Source organism: Ixodes scapularis, unplaced genomic scaffold, assembly GCF_016920785.2.
Source record: "Ixodes scapularis isolate PalLabHiFi unplaced genomic scaffold, ASM1692078v2 PGA_scaffold12__126_contigs__length_90152505, whole genome shotgun sequence".
Taxonomy (NCBI): domain Eukaryota; kingdom Metazoa; phylum Arthropoda; class Arachnida; order Ixodida; family Ixodidae; genus Ixodes; species Ixodes scapularis.
In genome coordinates this window covers 25907537-25924542 of record NW_024609838.1, presented here as the reverse complement: position 1 = coordinate 25924542, position 17006 = coordinate 25907537, and the positions used below count along the sequence as shown (strand labels likewise).

The 17006-nt window shown below is 43.8% G+C and overlaps 1 protein-coding gene across 1 annotated transcript; it reads left to right on the top strand.

Moving 5' to 3' along the window:
* Window positions 1-358: 358 nt before the first annotated feature.
* On the top strand, window positions 359-14362 carry LOC120845208. Its single transcript, XM_040217016.3, has 3 exons — window positions 359-1124; window positions 2710-6840; window positions 13827-14362. The coding sequence occupies exons 1-2, from the start codon at window positions 812-814 to the stop codon at window positions 4854-4856; spliced, it is 2460 nt and encodes an 819-aa protein (XP_040072950.1). The 5' UTR covers window positions 359-811; the 3' UTR covers window positions 4857-6840; window positions 13827-14362.
* The last annotated feature ends 2644 nt before the right edge of the window (window positions 14363-17006 follow it).

The window sequence follows — 17006 nt, the reverse complement described above, 5'->3', positions numbered from 1 at the left end:
GGCAGTCAGAGGTTTCTGCTGGGGAGTTTTGTCGACAAATGTTAAATTTTTCACCCGCACACGGATCGTGATAGATATCTCGGGGGCCGCTGTTACGTTTGTTCTGAGCATTCCTTTACACACTGGTATATTTCAGCGTTTGTACGGCAACAGAGCGATTTAAAACCTGCAAATAAATCACGGGTTGTCAATTGCTTCATTCGGGAAATAGCAGACGCTCACAATTCAAGCTCGCGTTTGATTTCGTGGCCCGCGGGACGCGATTTCTATCAGAAAATCTACTTTTTGTTCCGTTCGGTTCCGCGACACATCGCAGCAGACGAACCCTCGTCGCCTGCTCCCGCTCCTCGGCGTGCACCTAATCGGAGAGCCCCATCATCTTTGTGATTGGCTGCAGAAATCTAGGTACCGCGTAGCCGCGTAGGGAGATTTACTATGGGGAATCGTGTGAGGAAAACGCTGGTTGCCAACTGCTAGTATCGGGGAAAAAAATGAGGCGAACACAGCGCGATGTTCAAGGGCTCACAGTAGTTTTCCGTTCGGCATTTAGATCGTCAGTGGTAGCCACGTAGCTTCAGCTGTCAATGCTAGCGAATAATCTTAGCTAGCACCGCCGTGCATCAATATTTCGTCTTCTAGCCTAGTGCGTTCTTGTGTTTTGTAGCCACGAGGTTTGGATTGCCGGGTGGTTACAAATTTTTAATTTAGAATTTAAGAAATTTTTTTTAAAGCGATACTCGTGTGACGTTTTATTGACCGCGTTAAGTGTAGTAAGACAGGTTTCGAAAGTGGCGTTTTTGTTAGCTTTACTATGGCTGAACAGCCGGTTCCTGGGGGAAGCGGTGCTGCCTCTTCTGCGTCCAACAACGATAAGTACACATGCACGTTTTGTGACAAGCGCTTCACGCAAGCATGGAATCTGAAGAGGCACTTAGTGTCGATCCACAACGACGCGGCCGCGAAGGGAAAGTGCACCGAGCTTCCCTCTGACCGTCGCCCATTCGTATGCGACAAGTGCACTGTTCGGATCTCGTTTCCTTTCCATGCGGACTTGCTATGCCACTTCGAAGAGCAGCACGGGTTTGTTGCAAAGCGTTCGACTTTGCAGTTCGACTCATCTAAGGGTGAGTAGTTTTGAGCGCTTGCTTCATTATATATGTCCTCCAATTAATTGAAACCTTGCACTTCGCGTGCAACTATTCATCGCCACATGATTTGATACAAATCAGAAACTGTATTGGCTCGAAAATTTCAATACCTTTTCTTTTTCTACACCTTTTATGTGTGTTGCATCACCTAATCCATCCCATCCATCTGCAGGTCTAAACAGTGTTTAGAATCCATAAGCTACAAAGCATTTCTTTTTTGTGTGTGCAGTCATTTCTTACAATGTTAATGCTGACACTTTGTGTGGTAGATATGTTGTAGTGACCATTAACTTCCCTCATTTCTAGCCTTAGTCGGCTTTTTTTTTCACACGATGGAGGAGCCCTTCTATGTGTTAAGTTTGTAGTGGCAGCCTATACTGCTTTGTGAAGCTTACGGCAACAGTCATGTTGAGCTCTTTGCTAAACAGGTTGCACCACTGCTTATGGCTTTGCCTGATAGCTCGTGAGAAGTCGATCTAACATCCCTGCACCTCCGTGCCCTCAGAACGTTGTTATCAATGCATTACGCTTTGCACTGCCAACAAGCTCATTCCTCTTCCACCTGCAGGTGTACACCCTACCATGCTACGTCTGTGATCAAATGCGGTTTTGCTCTGCTTAAAAGGCTCTATTGATGTCATTCAAAGGCAGTCACTTGTTTCTTAGACAGACAAAGTCCGTAAACTTAGTCAACAAAAAAAGTTATTAAAAAAAATTCATAAGATGACAACGTTTTAGCTCATATATTGGGCAGGAGATCAAACTATAGGGGGCGCTCTGACCCGTTTGTTTTCCCCACGCTCGGTGTTTACTCAACACAAGGCCTGTGCACATGCCGACAGGCCTTATGGGTATGGTCATGTCATCTTCTACAATAGAGCGCGGGCACAGTTTAATCTAACAATCGACGAAGCGACGTTAAGTGCCGGATCTGCCCCTCAGAGAATGCGAGCTTGACCCACTTCCGCTTTTGTGCTGAGCTGGGATCGTGCATGCTGCATTGTTCATGCAGGCCGTAAAGGAAACAAAAGAGCCCCTCCTCCCCCTCGCCGGAGAACACAAACTCCAGCCGAATGCTGACGCCGCGTTCGGTTATGTCAGCCGAGCGCTGCGTCATTGTATTTGTTGTTTCCATCCATGTAGTTGTAAAGTTAACCGCTTGGGGCGTTACCGTCTCCTCCTCCCCAATATATAGCCTCCTTCATATTAGGGTGAAACCCAAAATCTTCTAATATTTGCGTCCCAAAAGAGTTGCTGAAAATCGGGTTAAACCCTTTTTCCCCCTTATTCGAAAGAGCTAAGCTATACGCACAAGCTCATGCACTTTGACCGGAAATGACTATACGCACGACGCGAAGAACTTTTGCCATTTGGGTCACCCTTTTCGGACGGCGCGTGTACCACTGAGGAGCGTGTTGAGCTCAGTGAACCTTTGAAGGTACTCCAGGGAACCGAGTTGGAGATGGAGAGCACATGCTCTAGTGCATTGAGATTCAGCATGTGAAGTGGCATGAATGAACAATGACCATTTATTTTCAAATCTTCTTTCTTTGCTTGCCAGAATTCAGCATCTGGATGGCAGCCGAGGAAAGCAAGGAACACGTTCACTTCGTTCTTCGCACCGGAGCCAAGCGTTCCAAAAATGGTGAAATGAGACGGAAGTACTACTGCCACCGTTCTGGGTCATTTCAGAGTGAGAGCAAAGGTGAACGGCAACTAAAAACACAGGGCAGTTGTAAGTCTAATGTGAAGTGCTTAGCTATAATTAAAGCAACAGAGAAAGATGGCAAGGTGGCAGTAGAGTACCAGGCAGAGCACTACGGCCACCTGAAGGAGCTGAAGCACCAACCACTCTCAAAGACAGAGAAGGAGGCTTTAGCTACTAAACTAAAGCAAGGCATCCCTGCCCGAAAGGTCTTGGTAGATGCACGTGCTTCTGGTGGCAGTGAGATGGGCAGGCTTCATTTGCTCACAATGAAGGACATTGGCAACATTTCTGTTCAGCACGAAATTCAAACCAAAGAGCGACGACACAAAGATCAATTTGTAAGTGTCGAGATGTGGGTGGAGGAACTAACCAGGCAACTAGATTCCCCTGTGCTGTACTTTCAACAGCAGACGCAAAAGGACACCTGTGACTTTGAGCTTGCCCTGATGACTGCCCCTCAGAAAGACCTTCTTGCTAAGCTTGGTCCCAAGTTCCTGTGCATTGACTCCACTCATGGAACAAACGGTCACAATTTACAGCTGACGACTCTCATGACAGTTGCAGAAGACCAATCAGGAATGCCATGTGCATATCTGATTTCCAAAAAAGTTGATGCCGAGACTATGATCCGCTTTTTTGAGGCCATAAAGGAACAAATTGGCAAACTTGAATGCGAGGCATTCATGTCCGATGACGCTCCCGCATACGGTAATGCATGGGAGCACGTGATGGGCCCTGTCAAAAATCGGATGCTCTGCACCTGGCATGTGAACCGCAGCTGGAAAGGAAAATTGCAGAAAGTCACTAATGAGGAAATTCGAAAAACTCTTCAAGACCAGTTGTTCACTCTCAGAAATTGCAGTGATGAGGTTGAATTCCAAGAGGCTTTACCACGCTTTCGCGATCAGAAACTGGGTAAAGAAGGTGAGGATTTTCTTAAGTACTTCAGGAGTCATTATGCTGGAAGAGCGACTCAGTGGGCGCACTGTTTCAGAAAAGGCATTCCATTCACCACTAACAACCATCTGGAGGCAATGCACAGGGACCTCAAGTCAAACTACATGCATGGAACGCACAACCAGAGGCTTGACAAGCTGCTAATGATACTCTTGGAGCTAACTCGTGACCGGCTCTACAAGCGTCTCAAGTCGCTCATAAAAGGAAAAACAAATCGGCATGCCACAGCCCTTTTCCAAAGGCACCAAGATGGGATGAAGATCCCCGCATCAGATGTAGAAAAGCTACAAAATGGCAGTGGATGGCTTGTGAAGTCCCAGTCCCAGGCTGGAACTAACTACAATGTCGAAAGAAAGGGTGATCCCTGTCAGGGCTGCATCCTTCGCTGCAAGGACTGCGACATATGTATCGACAGTTACCAGTGCACTTGCAATGACAGCTTGATTTCAGTTTCAATATGCAAGCACATTCACGCCGTAGCTTACCTGGAGCGTCGTGCGACAACTGTAGAGGAAGTCGAAACTCAGCCAGACATGGTGCCATCAACCTCTTGCAATGCAGCAGGCTCTACATTGGTCGATGAGCCCCAGTCTCTCTTGGATAACATTCGGCACAGTGTTGAGATTAGCATGCAGAAATCTGAACCAGATTCGGAGGACGAAATACGTCTAGCCCTGAATGCACTGAACGAGTCCCTCTCGAGGAAAAAATTGATAAGCGCTTCGAGTCGGGCCATGGTAGTAGAGTACCTCGCAAAGGCCAAAGAACTAGTTGATTCTGCACCCGATGCATCATGTCTAAAACCCAAAGTGGTTCCTCACAACAAAAAAATGGAAAAGCAACCACGGTACATTTCAACCAAAAAGAGACGCCCTGGTTCTGGTTCCATGCATGTAAAGCGTCCAAACAGGTTGGAGCAACAGTCCATCATGAAGGACCTTGTAGACAACAGAGTTTCCTCACGGGTAGCAGCATCCACTTGGCTTCTTGCGGATGCTGCTGCCTTAGTCCTTAGGGACCATGACTACTGTGCAGAGCAGTAGACATGACAATTGGAATAAAAAAACAAGGGACAGGATTCCTTGCTTTTTAGTCCAATTTTTGTGTGCCAGAAGAACAGCGTTCCTCTTGCACAAAAAGGGCCAGTATATGTGGTAGCTTATTGCAGGGGTGGTCCAGTTTGCCATTTCTGGCAACTTGATACATTCCCGCTTGCCTGCGCTTTGCTGCACCCAAAGGGAAAAATTGGGCCAAAGTAAACGAATCTGCAAACGAAAAGGTTTTTGGAAGAGTTTTTGGTTTTGTCTGTAGGTTAGAAGATTGGTGGAAATTATTGAGGGAAAATTTAATAGAGTAAAATTAACTAGCACAGCTAGGGACAGGCAGGGCGGAGGAAAATTGGGACTCCCTCCCGCACGGCTCCGGCCCAAGGTCTCAACCCTCTCTCTCAGTAGGCCCGATGTTGGGGTGACAACTGGCTAAACCACCCCTGTTATTGGTCTATCTGCTTTGGAGAATGTCAAGGGATGCTCGCGCTGAAGGCAATATGGGCATCGCTTCATATTCTCCAGCAGCCCGCTTCTGCTAAATGTTGGCACGAATCAGTAACAACTGTTCACAGCCAAAGGCTGGCAGTTTAACATGTTATCACAGTGTCTCTAGTTGTATTCTTAATTTGTTTCAAAGGCTGTTTAGGTTGGAATGTGTACATCTTTCGTGTGTTATTTCATGTTTTGTTCTCGAGGGGAGTGTGTGCTTGTTAGGTCATCAATTTTATCTATGTACTACTGTGCATATTTTTTCAGATGTTGCAAAATTTGGGGTTGGGCTCTTAGTATAAAATGGGCTGATGCTTAATATTTTATGGTAGTGTGCAATAAAATTTATTTATTAGATATTCTTCCTGAAACTGTGGCTTTTCTGTTTTATTTTACATATCACTGTAAAAGAACTTGCAGCTTTCCTTTAGAAAATGTCAAGGGATGCTCGCGCTGAAGGCAAGATGGGCATCGCCTGACATTCTCTAACATCCAGCTTCCACTAAATACTGATAACACATTTTGCTCCATATATAGATGTTACATATAACATGACAGAGACAGGTCCTTGTATTAAGTGTTGCATGTGCATGTGACCTTGCAGTTATTTCTTTGTGCACTCTCTGCTTTGTGTCAGAATTGCAGTTGTGCTGAAATTTAACTTTTTTTCAAGTGCAAATCAAATGTTTTGCAATCTACAGCTTTCCTTGCTAATCACTGTTCTATTGTTTCCTGAGCCGAGATACAGACACCACTGACCTCTTGGATTGAAGACTGGTTCACGCAAGTGCACCCCATTGCGTTACAGTTGCTTACAACAGCTTACACTGAGATAATACATTTTGTTGCTATGATATTCAAGGCTGTGTAAGGAGTCTTTACAACTTTGCTTTGACTTGGGAGAGTTAAAAGCCAAAGCAGAAATGTAGATACTTTGAGGGGAATCGGTGGCCGAGTGGGCTAACGTGTCTCAGCTCGGAGCGTGGTGCAAAAGCTTGCGCTGCGAACTTCCTGGGTTCGATCCCCGCCGTCACCGCCTGCTTCGTACCGGTACGCGTTCGTGTAATCACTACTCCGTGACGTATGTTAAAAACCCCAGGTTAGCGGTTGTACTGCACTGGCTAAATTTCTCATCTACAGCTGAGCGAACGGTCATCCGTTGAGGGGTACCAACATCAAGGCTCTATAAACATACAAAGCAGGCCAATTTTTTTAGATACTGTTCCTGCAATGCATTGTGGGCCTCTCAGTTGCCATACCAACACAATGTATTGCCTCGTTTTAAGCAATTGTAATGCAGTCGGACGCAACTATCTGAACCAGCCTTAAAATCTGCCACGGCAAGCCATTGTGCCTGCGGCCTGCTCGAGATGACCTGCAGCAGGAGACCAGCCCAGACGTGGGGGCACACACAACTATGAAGACAGCCCTAACAGTGCAGTGATATCTAAAAGAACTTGCCTGGAACTTGGAAGATGTGGATACTAATGTAAGTAACCCTTTCATACTGCACCATTTGTTCCTCACCAAGTGAGATAATAGTCAAGACCATATGTTAGCCACATAACTTGACCTATGGGTGGTGTGCAGCAAACTGGTGGCTCCACATGGTGGCTCCACATGGTGGCTCAAGTATCTAGCAGGAAAGGCTGCGGACAGCGAGAGCATTGTATGTGCATCAAGGAAAACTTTGAAATGTTTCATGTCAAACGTCCCATTGTTAAATGTGCAAATAATCACAAACACTGTCTACTAGGAAAGAAAGTGTTTGGTTTATCATTGCAGTCATGGCTTTTAAGACTAGCAAGAGTGCAGAAAATATTTGTTTCCCATTCCAACAAAGGCTACAATATTCACATTAACTGAAGAACGTGTTGGTAAAATTGACTGAAAACAAAGAATAAAGCAAGCTCAGGACAAAGGACGACAAACATTTCTTGATATCATCATCATCATTTATTATTCCTTGAAGGCCCAGGTGGCATTATTATACAAAAGAGTGAACACTTAAAAAAAAAAACAAAAAAACTATTTATCGACAAAAACACACTGCAACCTAGTTATAGGTTAGAAGAAATAAGCTAATGGCTGCAGAAAATTTCTTAGTGGAAGATAAGGAAACAATGACATCAGGCAGTGAGTTCCAGTCGTCAATGGCAAAGTAGACATTTGGTGAGTGACTGTTGACAATGAAATCCGAAGGAGTTTACAAGAATCGTTGAGGGGAAGAAAAATGCGGTGAGGAGGCGATAGCACACTTTGTCTGAGATGACTGTTGTAATAAAAGATCCGATGAAAAAGTGAAAGACGACACAGCCTGTGGCGGTGAGAAAGAGTGTCAAGGTTAGCTGATTGGCGAAATACTGATATGCTTGCGTAAGGGGAATAGTCGGAATAAATAAAACGGAGGGCTCTGCTTTGAATGGATTCCAGGTTGTTAGTTAGGTATGCCTGCCACTGTGACCATATGGAAGAAGCGAATTTTAGTTTAGTTCTGACCAAGGTAGTATAAGCTAATTGTTTTACTGGGGATGTTGCTTGTCTGAGGTTACGGCAAAGAAATCTGAGAGTGCGGTTAGCATCGGCGATGACAGATGCTATGGGAGTGGTCCACAACAGGTCGGATGAATTCCTAGATATTTATATGATGAACAAGCAGTTACTGGGATGCTAGAAAGGCGGTAAGAGGAGGATAGAACATGTGAACTGTGGGAAAAAGATAGCGATTTACATTTTTTAGTTTAACCCCTTAAAGGGGCGATGCAACAATTTTTGTACTTGACGCAAATACCCCTTAAAACGGATCCCTGACGTTAACGACTTATGAAACACTCATTCGTTTTTCATACCACGCAATAGAAGTCATAAAAAAAAATTAAAGAAAAACGAGCAGCGTTTACCCCCTCAACTCGCAGCCAGAACAAGCGGCCACGCGATCTGGAGCCGATTATATGCCACCAATGTTGATCATAGCCACGCGCTGGGGTTGGCAAAGCACAGGACACGCGCTGAGTTCCAGACATTGTTATGGCTCGGCTCACTGTCGTCATTGCAGCGATTGGACACGGGCCACTACCTGAATGCTTCTCGAGCTAGTAATTATTACGAGCCCAAATCGAGTGCCCACGCAATGCTCGGGTCCAATCTATGAACCGCATTCAAATATCGTCACTTGGGTATACTTCAATCCCCACGTTACGTCATCAAATTCTGCAAGGGAGAGATTGAATGAAAATGATCGATTTTGTCCTTGAAATTACACCGCAACAAAGGAGTTTCTTGGCCACTGGCGTTGTGTGCGAGTATCCTTGAGTCCCACTAGTGCCAGTAAGCTTGTGTAAAGTGAAAAACATTCCAATTGAATGTCGTTGCACCGCTCCTTTAAGTGCCTTGAACGAACTGAGCTCGTCGGCTATTTTTGGGCTAAAAATGCCGTGGACGAGCTCAGCTCGTCCAGTGGTTTTTTCGGTAGCCCTCAATTCCACGGACGAAAAAGGCTCATCCGTGTAGTTTCGCGGTGCTGATCATAGATGGCAGCACTCGTATTAGTTGGCAAATATTTTTTTTCGCCTCTGCTTATTTTTTTGTAATAAACTTTTCAAATTATTTGTGTAATACTAGAGAAAGAAAAATTCAAAATAAAAAAAAAATATGGCACTTTTAGGGTAAAAATATTTGCCATTTATGACACCACTGAATTATAAGTTGGAGATTGTTCTGCAAGATTAGTTGATCATGGCGTGAATGAATCGGTCCATAGACGACACAGTCCTCGGCAAACAAACATGCTTCAGAAGTGATGCCATGGTGGAGACCATTAATGTATATTAAAAAAAAGAGGGGGGGAAGGAAGACGTTACTGTGCTTGATTTTACATTGTTAGTATAAGTGTACTGAATGTGATTAGTGACGAATTCTGGAATTTAGTGAGGAATTGATTTGAAAGATATATTTGTCATCCTTCGTCCCAAGTTTGTTTTATTCTTTCTGTTTTCAGTCGGCTAGAATATCCGTCGTAGTCTTTAAATAATGTCAGCTTAGCCCAGCACCACAGTACACAAAAATTTGGAGGTCCTTTTGGTGTTAACTAGAGATAGCGATTAAAAACAAAACATATCTATGAACTACAAAAGCGATAAAAAATAGCAGTGATCGCTTGTTTCCCGTAAGGCCTAGCCATTCTTTCAGATCATGAAGAGCAGCCCGATAAAATAGAAAGCAAACATACCTCCAATGTCTATTTTACAGCAATAATCTTACAGGGACTTCCCAGCTGAATTCTCTATGTAGTGCCTAGTATGCACCAATATTGCGTGCGTGTCACCAACTCGCATGCACATAATGTGACAATCGCGCGCACACCTTGTGCTGCGCTTCTATTGGTTAGTGTCGCAGAGCAAACAGCTGCATAAAGGAAGAATCACATCATATCACGTGAGTCCTCAGTTTCAGCATGAACGCATGATGAGTTCAGGCATAGTTCAGACACCATCTGAAGAGAAAGAATGCAAGGCTTGCCGTGTCAAGGGAGAACGACGATGACTGATGTCCATTGTAGTAGGTTGCATTGCGGATGAAGGCATGTTTGGCTTAGGTCAAGCGGTGCCACGGGCCGCCATTGCTTCAAGTTGATGGAACCGGGAAATACCAACTGTGATTTTTGTCTTTGATAAGTTGTTCTTAACAATGGGAAGTTTTGTGGCAATTTCTGCAAATGAGGGTAACCATAAGCTTGGGTAGAAGAGCGTGTTGGTTTAAGTCATGGATGAAGAAAGAAAACAATTAAAACAGGGACAACACAACCACATCTTTCAAAGATGTGGTTGTGTTGTCCCCGTTTTAATTGTTTTATTCTTTCTTCTTCCATGAGTAGGGTAACCATTTTGAACCTAAATAGAAAAAGTGATAGTTCATCAATCTTTTTTATTAACCAGTTTTAGTTTTGGTGAATTTCTCAACCTCAATAGATTTGTCGCCTTCAAATAAAGTTTGTAGTCAGAAACAAAATGAGAGCAAAATTTAAAAATATTCAGTGCTGCCATTTGTTGGCAGAGCCACAAATTAAGCAATGAGCGAGACTGGTTTGTCTAAAAGGGTTCAGTGTGTGAACTGGGGAAAGCAGAAGAGCTATACTTATCCTGAACGGTTTGGGGACGGCTCCATGTTGACGAGCTAGGCTAGTCCAAAGAAGTTAAGGGGTTAATATTTTGTGGTCAAGAGTCGAAGAGTAGCAGCTCTATTTTGAGCGCGGTCCAAACTGACAGATATTTCGCACATGAAAGCGGATATGAACATAAATTTTGCAACAAGACTCGTGACCCGGGTAGGTAAAGCACAGAAAAATTGCTGCTAGAGGGCAACAGCCGTGCATTCGGCCAACCCCCTGATTGGCCACTCCTTCAATACGGGTACCTACATCACAATACAAGCACCCGGAAAGGTTAGAATGTTTGAGCTCTCAATATGCATCCCGGAACATGTAAAATGGAGCAGGAATCTATACCTGTTCAGGTGCACATATGCAAAAATATGTCAGTTGGGACCGCGCTTTATTGTCTGCAAATAAAGAGAATCATATTTACACATAATACTTTCATTAGTTTTCCTGTGTTAACACCTTCAAGTAGTTAAAGGGGCAGTGCAACGATTTTCAGACTTTGGCCAATTAATCTGAGTCACCTATGAAACGAAGAACAGAAAACCACATTTTCTTGCGAGCGCTAGTTCAGATTTACAAAAAAAATGAAACAAATCGAAGGTCGAAGTGCCTCTCAACTCTCCACGCCGACTTTCGGGTGACGTACTCTGGGGGTTCACGCGGTTTCCCCTTGGGCCCTCTCTTCAGACCCCAGCCGCTTCCTCCGTGATTGTCTACTTTTATAGGATTAGCCTCGTCGAAGGTCGCGGCAAGCGATGGACAGAAAAGACCGTTCACCACGGGGCTGACGGCGAGTGTAGCAGCGGAGAGGGACAGGGTTTGTTGACTTGAGACGCCGTCGTTTAAGTTCCCGTAGCTGCCACAGGCGGCTGCAGATCGGCAAATAATTTGTTTATGGCCTTGCGATTATGCAGCAGAATAGCAGTTTTACGGGGAAAGGGGAGGCATTTTTTTGTCACTTGGGCTTGGATAAACAATATAAAAAATGCAAACTGGAAATTCTTTTAGCATTAAAACCGTTGCACCTTTAGGTGATATTTTTTTTATTCACTTTCATCAATGCAGTGCTGCAAAGGTTAAGCAGAAGAAAAAAAAAGAAAGACAAGGCCTTGTTTGCATTCTTTTAAACGTTTGCACCGAATATTTTCGGTGCAAATATTTTTTTCAAACTCCGGTTGTCTACCAAACTGGAAAACCTGGAATATCTTTTGGTCAACCCTGAACCAAATGTGTGCTGGTTTCAGTGTTGCTGTCACATATGGAGTGTTCTGTGTACTGTCAGAGGTGGTGCTTTGGAGTTTCCTACATAGTACTTTTTTTAAGAAGCCCATTTCCACAGAAGCTTTGTTGTGAGATGAGAAGATAATGATGACAAACAGTGATAGCCTTGTGTTATCACGTAAAACCAAAAGTACAGTGTTAATTGTCTCGTCGTTTCAGTATTGTCTGAGGTTGCAAAATGTCTACTTTATAATTTGATTGCAGTTTCTGGATTATTTTTATTTGTAATGGTCATGGAATTCTTTCAAGATCATCAGGGGAAACCTGGAGAAGTCAGAAAATTTGAAACAAGTAATAGACTATTTCAGAAAGTCACGAAATGTGAGGTCACCAGGTGAATTATTGGTAACGACCTGTAAGGACGTTATCGCAATGTCATCACTGGTTTTAATTGCAGATGGACACATGATATGTCGGTTTGATAAACTTAGAAATGCTATCACAGGTAAAATGGTTTAGTGAAATTTCCGCACTGCATTCTGCAATAGAGATGGTGGAAAAAAACTCACCGGCCACATTCCAGGCTTCAACTTGTTTTCAACTGCTTATTACTACTACTACGAAGAAAAGCTCGCCACAGGAAACCTCATCGCAAGTACATCGGACACAGAGTTTTTTGGTTCTTTAAAGGACAACTCTGGTGGAAGACAAAACCTAAATAAATTACTAGTATCGCTTCAGTGGCATGAAATATGATCACACCCGAAATACTACGTCAATGTGAGGTCACATACTCCGCTAAAACAGATTTTAAAGATGCGACCAGCTGGTCTTTAGCGAGCGGCAAGCGGGTTAGCTTTTAGTCAATGAAACTGGCGCAGCACTCTTGTGACGGCACGTCGCAGCCGTGCGGCTGATGATCTGTGTTGCTATCCCTCTAGCAGATAGTTCCGGTTTTGTCATAGAGGCCTGAAACCAAACAGCCATAATATTTATAAAACTACACCACGCAAAAATAGAAAAAAAAAAAAATTAAATTATATCTTGAAATTTAGACATTACTCTAACTGAAAGCAGTCGTAATCCCAAACTAAAAAAGTATCGACCGGAGTTTCCCTTTAAAGGGACACCAACACCCCCCAACTTCCTTTTATATTTTTTGCCAGACAATTTATTATGGTGTCTGAAGACTACCCAACGAATATCTTGCTACAGCATAAAAAAAAAAAGCAATTCTGTATTAAAAAAAAAAAAAAAGTATAGGGGAGTATCCCTGGCAAGCTTACAATTCCACGCGCTGACCACACGAGCGACACATGCTTGGCAGCCAAAAGACCTAGGTTTGACTTAACGACTGGTTGAAGATTTTTCACATTTTCTCGCGTTTAGTTACATCTTTGGGGAAAACAAGCATGATATTCAGATTCACGGGACAAAAATACTCTAGAATATCTTTGGGGAAAACAAATGTGGTATTAAGATTCACGGGATAAAAATACTCTAGAATTTATCTCCAACTCCTTTTTTCTGAAGAACCTTCACTTTCCCAAAAAATAATCCGTTTTTTGGTTTGGTTTAGAGTCCAACTGCAACCACCCCAATATACTAGAGCAGGGGTGGCGAGATAAACATATTGGAAAAGACATAAATAATACATCAAATGAAAAAAAAAAATACTGTTTTTAGTTCATGGCTATGGCGAATCCTACTGGTAAGGCGATTGCCCACTATGGCTCTTCATTGCGAGTTGCCATTTGCAACACAAGTATCTTACTGACAAAATTCAAGTGGCCTTTTATTTTGATCTTGGTGAAGGGGGGGAAGGGAGAAGGGAAGGGAAGGAAAGTCAGGTTTACCAGGTTGGAGGAAAGATCTGACGCCTGCTGTTCGGGGGTATTTTCGACCGCAATTGTTTAATTTTACAGCCTTGCGCCTAAGCTATGTACAGAAGAAACAATCCTCATCGTTGTAACCTTACTTCACAAGGCGGTTAGAGGTGAAGAAACAAAGTAGGTGGTTCGAGTGTGGCGATAAAATAAAACAATTACTGTGAAATTATGTCTCCTTTTGGTACAGAACTTGCTTGTTTTGTGCAGGTACTACGAGATTGGTGATATTGAAGATGTCAGCGAGGCAACAGGCGGCCCTGATGACTTCCGAGCTGTGTGGAGCATAGTTCAATGAAGCCAGAGCTACCCCTCATAGGAATTCAGGACAGAACAAGGTCAAGGCTGAATGAAGTGCAGTGGCAAGAATTGCAACATAAGAAACATTGGGAGGCTATGGTAAAGAAAACCTTTCACAGGCAGTGATACTCAATGTTGCTCAAGTGCCAAACCAGCTATGGACAACAAAGCAAGTCTACAAGTGCCACCCCAATACATCATGGATGCAGTGCAGTGGTCAGTGTGTGGCATAGGAAATCTCTGTAAATGAGGCGAGGGGACGAATGTGCATTGTGTGAACTGGGGCATGCTAAATGTGCTCATTGACAGATAATGCAAGGAAATGGTGCAGTGTAGATATAGTGAAGAATATCGCTGTTGACATTTAAGTGTGGGACATTGTGTGTGTGTGACAGTAGTTATGTCGGGTGTGTGGTGGGAAAAATAAATAAATTTAAAAAAAAAAACATTTTGTTGTATTTTTATGTTGAATCCGATTCATTTCTAAAAATAAACAATTATGCAAAGTATATGGTTCTTATCCCTCGCCACCTGCGAGTGCATTTGAATGGTCGAGGTGGAAACTGAGTTGGGCAACGTTAAGTAATTTGCAAGGATGCAGGAAGTTATGGCAAATGCTTAAGTTGCTTTAAAGGGGTGGTGCAACAATATTCAATTGGAATATTTTTCATATTACACAAGCTTACTGGCAGTAGTGGCACTCAAGGATACTCGCACTCAACGCCACTGACCAAGAAACTTCCTTGTTGAGTTTTAATTTCGAGGACAAAACCGAGCGTTTTCATTCAATCTCTCCTTCGCAAAACCTGATGGCGTAGCTCGGCGGTAGCAGTACCACCCAGTGACGATATTTGAATGCGGCTTATAGATTGGACCCGAGCATGGCGTGGACACTCAATTTGGGCTCGTGATAATCGATAGCTCGAGAAGCATTCGGGTAGTGTCCTGTGTCCAATCGCTGCAATGACGACAACAACCGAACCATAACAATGTCTAGAACTCAGCGCGTGTCCTGTGCCTTGCCAACCCCAGCGCAAGGCTAAGATCAACATTCGCGCCATATAACCGACACCTTTCCAAAAAAACGCTCCTAGGCCGCCGCCATGTTGCTGATGCTGATGCAGCTGGTACGACTCTCGCGCCCTCCATCAGCTAGAAATTTTCTGCCACTCTCTGGGACTGTGAAGACCCGCTCAGCGCGGTTCTCTACCTGCGGTTTTGCATTCAACGTTTTCTCGCCCCTCTTGAAAGTTTCCACTTAACTTTTTTTTTTATGCGTGCTGTGTACCCTTTTTGTGTTATCTTCCATTGTGAGAAATAAGGCTGGTAAGTGCCTGCCATTCAAGCTTTTCTGCTCGACATTCACGGGAAACGAAGGAGGTGAAGGACGTCGAACGACCCTCAATGCGATTTTGCGAACACTGTTCTCCCCCCTCCCAGAGATAATCCGCATAGAATCCTCAGTCATCTCCAAAAACAGTTGTCCGGATTGGGGTGAGAAAACAGGTCAGTTGCGCTTGTTTCTTTGCCTTGGTGCGGTTGTGAAAAAAGGAAGCTCTCCCCAAAAACGTGCCCCAAAATGAAGTCATCTTGGATTCCGTCCGATTGTCAAGATGTGACTGTCGTCGACTGTGACTCTGTTATTTGAGATCTTTCTCAAATAAATTCATTTTGGATAACGCTGCATCGTGTGGTACGTACGATATATTGTTCGAATGTTAACACTTCCTCAATCGTATGTCCGTGTCCTGTCCATCGGCAAACACGTTATTTGTGAGCGTGAAAAATGCACGTTTTTCGGCCCTCTTCTGTTGCAATTTATTTTTGCCAGGAAAGCGCTTTGTCGTTTCACATGCGGCGAATCCCACGGCGCCGTCAAAACTTATCGGAAGAAAAAAAAAAAAACTAGAACTATACATTCCAGTCGCATTCGTTCTGTTGAATGCGTACCCAACAAAAATAGATTTTCTTTTTCATTTTTTTTTTAATCTGGCACAATGCTTTCTCAATGTCCTTGTGAAAATACATGTACCATAAAACACAAAATATAGCGGGAAAAGACAAGAATTTAGCTGCCAGCAGCGTTTGAAACTGCGCCTACGCAGGCTGCGCCTATTGAAATCACAGTCCCCTCGGTTAGGAGGGACGCCGGTGAGAGTCTAGCCTCAAACTCAGTGACTGGACTCGAAAACGGTTTGTTGCCCCTGGGGTCGAGTGTTTTTTGGAAAGGTGTATAATCGGCTCCAGATCACGTGGCCGCTTGTTCTGGCTGCGAGTTGAGGGAACTAAACTCTGCTCGTTTTTCTTAATTTTTTCCTGCGACTTCGATTGCGTGTGGTGAAAAACGAACGGGTATTTCACAGGTCATTAACGTCAGGGATCCGTCCTAAGTGGTATTTGCGCAAAATACAAACATCGTTGCATCGCCCCTTTAAACACCAAAGGGTCTAGGACCCTTTGTTAGTGAAATTGGAGAAAGGCAAATGAGTCATCTTTATTTTCTATTTGAGGCGTCTCACCATAAATACTGGGCAAGTAAAATGGAATAAGTAAGAAGTTGGGTTTGAAGAACAGATGTAACTACTTGCTCAGCTGGTTATAGACATCACCACTCATTTGGATAGGTGCAAGTTCCCCGTTTCTTTCTTTCATGTCTCTGCCACTAAGAGGCATAGCTTTCACCCCAGTTGCGAATAGGAAAAGCTGTGTCTGGAGTGGCATCCAATTGGTTTCCTATTGAGCGATCAACAGTGGTCCGACAGTGCTCTAAGCACCGGTCAACCGTCCAATGGCTCTAAAGAGGATAGTGTGCGGAGAAGCATAGTCTTTGATGGAACTGACTAATGTCGCAAAGTTTGCTGGTCATTCAAGTGTTGCGAGTGACAATTTGGAAACCCAGCCCTTTAACACAAATATTGGTAGCTCGAGTTAAATTTACCAGGACCTTGTTTTTGTACAACTGTAATACACTTTGCCCGAGCTCGATATATGTGCTTCCTCGCTTAAGGTACACAGAGCTTATAGCCCCTTCCACTTAAAAATGTGAAGCACGCCCCGAGCATATTTCTGTGCTCCTAAATCGCGAGCGGT

Excerpts from the sequence above, each read along its gene's own strand:
- LOC120845208 (XM_040217016.3), top strand. The coding sequence starts at position 812 with ATGGCTGAACAGCCGGTTCCTGGGGGAAGCGGTGCTGCCTCTTCTGCG. Across the intron at positions 1,125-2,709 it reads GCAGTTCGACTCATCTAAGG|AATTCAGCATCTGGATGGCA; the intron begins GTGAGTAGTTTT and ends TTTGCTTGCCAG.